The sequence below is a fragment of the Trichomycterus rosablanca genome, chromosome 24 (assembly GCF_030014385.1).
Source record: "Trichomycterus rosablanca isolate fTriRos1 chromosome 24, fTriRos1.hap1, whole genome shotgun sequence".
NCBI lineage: Eukaryota > Metazoa > Chordata > Actinopteri > Siluriformes > Trichomycteridae > Trichomycterus > Trichomycterus rosablanca.
This window is the reverse complement of record NC_086011.1, coordinates 6584220-6591178: the sequence shown is the minus strand read 5'-3', so window position 1 is coordinate 6591178 and position 6959 is coordinate 6584220. Positions and strand designations below refer to the sequence as shown.

Genomic DNA, 6959 nt, shown 5'->3' with positions numbered 1-6959 from the left:
ACATGACGTTAAAATCCTAATAAACAAACAAAATCATTGTTTACTTTAGATGTTTTTTTTTTATCCACAGCCATAACTAACAGGTTATAAAGGCATATATAAATTATATGCCTTAGACTGTACCCCTTTAAAACATTAAATAATTATGTGAGTGATGTAATACCTGCTATAGATTTCTGTTCTAGGCTAACAGGACGGGAATCAAGTGTGATGTGCTGCTGTTGTGGTCCATCTGCCTCAAGGCTCAACATGTGGTAGGTACTGATATGCCCTCCTTCTGCTCCACTGTTGTGAAAAGTACATTCACCTTAAGAACTGATGTTTTGTGTAAAAGAGATTTACATGTTAAACGCCAAAATTCAGTGATTAAACTTACATTTATGTGATTAACCTGTTTTTCTGTGTTGTTTTGCATCACCATCAGGAGCGGTTGCCTTGGTTACAGCAGCTGGAAGGCGTTCACACTAATGCACGAAACAGAAACTACTGTACACGATTCCACAAACATCGTTTATTTTTATGATTTAAGTCCTGTTTTTACATGTACGTGTATTTTATTTTCTTCGAGTGTTTTGTCTCATATCTTTTGTTGTTTATTTTGAATATATTTCACATGTGCCATTTTAATAAGTACCATAGGGCAGGTAGAAACATGTGGAGAGCAGGTGGGCTAGAATACAAATGTGGCATGCACCAGGATGATGTGAGGGACGAGGTTTCACAACTTCAATTTTGCGGATTTAAGACGAATTCGTGGCGTGAGTCAACTCCTCAGAGTCAACTTTCAATTCTCAAAGGATTAGGTTGAAGAATCGATTCTTTTGGGGATCGACTCATCCATACATCCACAATTCAGTACAAATCTATTTTGACCCCAATAATACTTTTGTTTGTCAAGCTGAGTTTTAATAAACTTTGTGCTGTCGTTCTCCAAATTCTTCTAAGTTTGAAACTCCAAAACGGCTGGTTTTAATTAGAATTTCTTTCTGAAGTTCCTGACTCTTCTCAAGATCAGCGATTCAGAAAACAGTTGGTTTTGTCGCCATCTAGAAGTCATTGAGATGAGCTGCACTAAGAATTCTGTCAAAGGATGAACATTTCTATATTTTTTTCCTATTAGTAAAGGCCATCTTATATTAAACGCAAAGTAAAAGACTTGAACTTCAACTATTCGCCTGGAAGGCCTGGAAAAATTTAGGCATATGGTTTAATAGTACAAACTTTGGTGTCATTGCACCAGTTACCTCTGGCTAAAATCAACTAGGAGCACCAAATTGTATCAGTGAAAAGTCTAGAAAATGTAGTTGTCTTGCATGAAACAACGTTGTTACAGATCGTCTTCCCATGTGAGCATTACACAGCCTTTTCCCCTTCAATATCTTGTTTGTCTATACTGAATAAAAAAATCGGACAGCCAAATCTGACTCAGAACTAGAAGGGTTGGCAACAAACTGGGCCTAACAGTCCTCTGTAAATCGCTTGCAGCTTGTCCAGAATGCAGCAGCTCGCCTTCTTCTAGGTATAAAGAAAAGAGAACATATTACCCCAATTTTAGCTTCTCTCCACTGGCTTCCTGTGAAATTCAGGATAGAGTACAAAGTTTTATTGTTTGTTTTTAAAGCTTTAAATGGGATGGCTCCCTTTTATATTTCAGATATGCTTGTACCATAGACTGCCCCAAGATCATTAAGGTCTTCTTCCCAGTCATTTTTGACAGTCCCTCGAGTCCGGTTAAAACAAAAAGGAGATCGTGCATTTTCAGTTGCAGCACCAAGACTTTGGAACAGTTTACCCCTGGAATTGAGACAAACATCGTCTTTAACTGCTTTTAAATCTAAGCTTAAAACATATTTTTATTCTCTTGCCTTTGAAAACAGTTAGAGTTGCGGTAGGATTGTGATGATGTGTAATGTAAAGCTTTTTGGTTTGTATTGGACACATTTTAGAAGTGGAGAGGTATGAGCAGGATGTATACATTATGAACTATGTAAAGCACTTTGGTTAACACCCTGTGTTTTTAAATGTGCTATATAAATAAAGTGAACTTGAACTTGAACTTGAACCATGTCGACCTGAAGACATTTGGAAAGCATGTCACACTGGCTCGAAAAATTTTAATGGAAAAATGTCAGTGGACCATACCGCCAAAAACTAAAATTATTCAAGTTTATCAAGGCTAAATGGTTTGATCTACACCAACGGTGAACTTGTATTTTGAACAATATTTTGACCACCGAGGTTAAAACAAACGAATAAGCAACACTAAAATAATGTAATTGTAGTGAATGTGTTGTGCCGGGGTGATCGTTCCAGAAATAGTAGTGTCAACACTGGGTTTAGAACACTTGCATTGATGTGGTGTATCTGCTGACCCTAAAACACTCCCATTTTCCATGCACTGATGCATAGGTTGTAACAAACTGTGCCTAACAGATGGGCTAATCAGTAATCATGTTCCTACAAAGCCAATGATTTGATTGGTCAGATGTATCTAAATATGAGGCTTTTAATTATTTTGTATCAAGTGCACTTATGGTGAAAACACCAAACCCTGACGTACAGAATTACCAGTTTCTCTAGTTTACTATTCATTTGGTGTGATCGTGTAAATTATCTTATTTCTTTATATGTTTACATTCAACTACTAAGTACAAAAAACAAGAACTAACTGATTCTTTTGAAAATTTATTTCATTTACAAAACAGAGCCGTGAACTTAATCCTCGTCCTCCTCCTCTTCCTCATCCTGGTTGATCTGGAAGTAGCGCAGCTCGTAGCTCTCCTTGGTGTTGGCGACCACGCGCAGCCAGTCTCGCAGGTTGTTCTTCTTCAGGTACTTCTTTGTGAGATACTTCAGGTACCTTAGGAAACAAGTAATAACCACATAAGTAGGAGTACACAGATATAAAAAAAACTATTATTTTGTTTTAGGTTTTCACCCCCCACAGGCAAGACAGACTCCATCCTCCTGTTGTATAACTGCACCATTTCATTTACATTTTTGGCAAAGCAACTTACAATACTGTAACAGTATACTGTCAATTGAGGTAAGCAATTGAAGGTAAAGTGCTCAAGGGCCCAATGGTGGCAACCTGGCAGTGGTGGGGGCTTGAATCAGCAACATTTCGATTACTAGTCAAGTAACTTAACCACTAGGTTACAACTGCCCTGTTTCATGTCTCCTTAGTGCATAAGCCCAACTCCAAATCAATTCCAAATCATGGTTTTGGATTGGAATTGCCAACAACCTTGCAGTTGTGTGTTCACATACTTTTGGCCTTTTTGCATTTTATATATACTCTTGTTTTTTATTTTACTTTCACAGTAATTCAACTTTGCTTTTAATGGAACAGAAAAATGTGAAAACTGGCACTGAGAGAGCACTGACAAGTGCACCTCCCTTTCAAATGACTAATCGTGACTGACACCAGACAGGTCAAAAGCACAGCTAAGATTCAAACCCAAAACCTCTGCAGTAGTGAGGTGGCATGTTTTGCCAATGCGCCACCCAAACACCTTAAAAAAATACAATGAATACAGCTCAAAAATACTCTGTTCACAACTTTAATAGTCTTGGGTAAAGTCTTTTGGAGTCTCACACTGACCTTTTGGAGAAGGGGACCTCTGACATCACTGTGATTTTGCTCTTGCTCCTTTCAATGGAGACAACACCGCCACCCAGGTTGCCAGCTTTTCCATTCACTTTGATGCGCTCCTGCAGGAATTGCTCCTGTAGGGGGAAAATCAAGAATAATTATGAAATGACCACAATATGGCTTGCATATCAATAACTAAGCCAGATAATTTTAGAGACTGATGATCATTAACGACATAAATTATTACCCAGTTAACCTTTAACTAACAAAGTAGTGGTAGTTTGATTTATGCTGTAGCTGTATGTATAACAAATAAAGGCATCCTTTTTTTTTTTTTTAGCTGCGCCCCAATATCCAAGGCTTCTTGCTGGATTGGCATCCTGTTGGAGCTTTTACTAAACCCTCACAGTCTAGTCGATCCTGATGCTGTCAACATACATACAACATTCTTCATACTTTGACAACACTGTATACTTACAAAGTTAGCAGCGTCCATGATGCCATCCTCAACAGGGTGGGTGCAGTCCAGTGTGAACTTCAGGACCTGCTTCTTTTTCTTGCCACCCTTCACAACAGGCTTCTTCTGTAAAGTGAATTAGTTAAATTAATATATGACTGAAGTGCTCAGGTGGCACAGTGGTAATTCACGCTAGCCCACAAGGGCTGGGATCCAGGGTTGGAATTCCCAGCAGTGTTAACGACCAATCGGGCATCTACATACAGATATGATGGGATAAGTCTGAGGGGGAAGATGGCCAAAGCCCCATGATGGATTGGCATCGCATCAGGGGTGTGTTAATGCATTGCACCCAGTAATTCTGGGCAAGCCAGACCCATCACAATGTACACGTATACCCAGGCACAATTTGTGGACTGAAGTGTGGATTAAATGCACAGTGATAGTTATTATTCTAAGGTTATTTTCAAAGGTCGAATAGAAAAAGACTATGAAGGCATTTAATTGTACGAAAAATATGGGTTTTGAAGTCATTGTTCAACCATCCAACCTCCTGTTAGCTGTGTAGCTCATCTGCACCTCACCTCACAGTCATCTTTATTGAAAATCACCCTGCCTTAACACAAAACCAGCATATAACAACGTGATTAGGCTACATCTCAAACTACATACTACTGCACTAAATTATAGGCATAAATATTAACCTTATTATTGGTGTCGTATATCATTTTCCTCGTAGTGCACTAGTGTGTAGTTTGGCAGGCAGCTTTACTGAGCAACAAGGCTGGCTAACTTTACATTCTTAACGGCCGCATGCCAATTAACTACTTATTTAACATATACAGCAATATATAGGCTACAAAACCGCTTACTTTACAGCATAATTAGTGCACCTACACAGTGTGCACGCATTGATTTGAGATTTAACCGATCGTCACTACAACGTGGTTAACAGCGAGCAGGCCTCGTTTCATACTGACTATAAACAAACGCTTTTTAAAGAGCTGCTGTTTAGCGTGTTTCGCTTCTGGTCAAACCAGGGGAAAGTTGGACACGTCAGAATACACCCGTGACATTTTGAGTGCCCAAAGCAAGAGATAACACAACATAATCGAACGTTTTAGAGAGGTATGGGTACTTACAATCGGTGCCATTGCGGACACTTTTGGCAGAAAGGGAGGAGGAAGGGTGCGCATGCGCTTTGAGCGCGTTTCGACGAATCAATCCCAGATTCAATCGATGCAGTCGGACGCGTACTGCACTTGTGTACTGCATACTAGCCTAGTAGCTAGTATACACAGTACGCTACGTTCAGCACTATTATATTTCACGTACTTTTTATTATTCACAACAGTAGTATGCATTATAACACAGTGGGTTTGGTGTAACTAGCTAGTTCAAGCAGTCAGATTATGTAAAAACGTGGCAAATTATGTGGCCAAAATATTAACCTATTGACTTCCATTAAAAATTGGCAATATTATTTAATAATATTTCTTATTTCCAAAAGACAATTTGGTAACTGTATAATTACCACATAGGAAAGTCATTGCTATGAATTGCACTGAAAACAAGCTAACTACACCTACTGACTTGCTAAACCCACCATTATACTGTATAATAATAGAAAAGTTGAATCCATAGCACAAACAAAACATAATATAATATAAATCAACTTTTTTTTAAATTATTTTAAATTTTAATTTGAAATAGGTTCTTACACTGGTGTATTTTTTTTTATACAACAGTTAGTTCCGACCTTGCAATCTGATTGGTTGAGAAGCGTTCTAACCGTGCTTATATTCGTGATAACAGCACGGCCTTTTCACACCACAACTGTATTACTCCGCTGACGCGTTGCCATTAACGACAAGCTTCATGCACACAAACGCGCACGCAGGCGACACAGACTTTAGATCGCGTTATAAATCCGTTATCTGATATACAATCTAGCGCACTGTGTAGGGAACATAAATCAATTGTCTAATTCACTATCTAGTGCACTATACGGAACATACGTATATCCGTGATCTGATACACAATCTAGTGCACTATGTAGGGAACATTCATGTGTTTGTAATGCGAACAGTTAGCTTAATAGCCCAGTTAGCAGCTCCTAGAAGTTCTGTTATCACCCATATCCTTTGGTGTGTGCGAGAGGTTTTTTTATTTCTTTTTTTCCCTTCAGAGGTTCTTGCCTTTTTCTTCTTGTTTTTCTTCACCCCGTCCAAGGTGTTACTGTGTGCCTTGCGCCCATTGAAAAGCTGGGATAGGTTCCACTGCGCGTCCCTAACCGGTTAAGACAGCGAGTGAGAGAGAATGCTTTTTACTTGATTTCTCCTTCCAAGCATGGAGTCGTTATTTGATTTTAGCTTATTAAATGGGACATAAGCTATTTATTCTTTATGCCTAACAACCTCATCCTGGGCAAGGTTAAAGCACTGGGTACAAGCCACAAACTAAGCATGGAAAGGTACCTACACATCACACTCAAACAATCCTATAATTATATATAGGGGAAATGAAGTATTGTTTTTTGTGATAGCTAAATAATAGAATTTACCATGGTGGTATAGCATGGTGTTAGAAAAACAAAATAATCACTAACAAGCAACACAATTGTAAAAGTACCATTGCCATTGTTTCTTTTTTCTTTTCTTTTTACCTACACATACAATGCTACAAACATTTGCATGGAATCTTATTGTTTAACTCGAGAAGTGGACACCAATTTGGACGATTGGACCATTTTCACCAGCAGATGGCACAAACAGCCAGCGTATAACGATGAGATTCACTATCTGAGACAGTACTAATGTCCACTGTTTTGTAAGTATGTATGACAAAGCAGTATGTAAGGTAGAGCACGAGTATGTGGACACATGACCCCAAGTTTGTTGGACATTC

At 38.7% G+C, this 6959-nt stretch overlaps 1 protein-coding gene across 1 annotated transcript; it reads right to left on the bottom strand.

Moving 5' to 3' along the window:
* Positions 1–2672: 2672 nt before the first annotated feature.
* On the bottom strand, positions 2673–5295 carry rpl22 (ribosomal protein L22). The gene is made up of 4 exons (XM_062986297.1): positions 5195–5295; positions 4074–4178; positions 3605–3729; positions 2673–2860 (listed from the first exon to the last, which is right to left on the bottom strand). The coding sequence occupies exons 1-4, from the start codon at positions 5246–5248 to the stop codon at positions 2716–2718; spliced, it is 429 nt and encodes a 142-aa protein (XP_062842367.1). The 5' UTR covers positions 5249–5295; the 3' UTR covers positions 2673–2715.
* Between the last annotated feature and the right edge of the window lie 1664 nt (positions 5296–6959).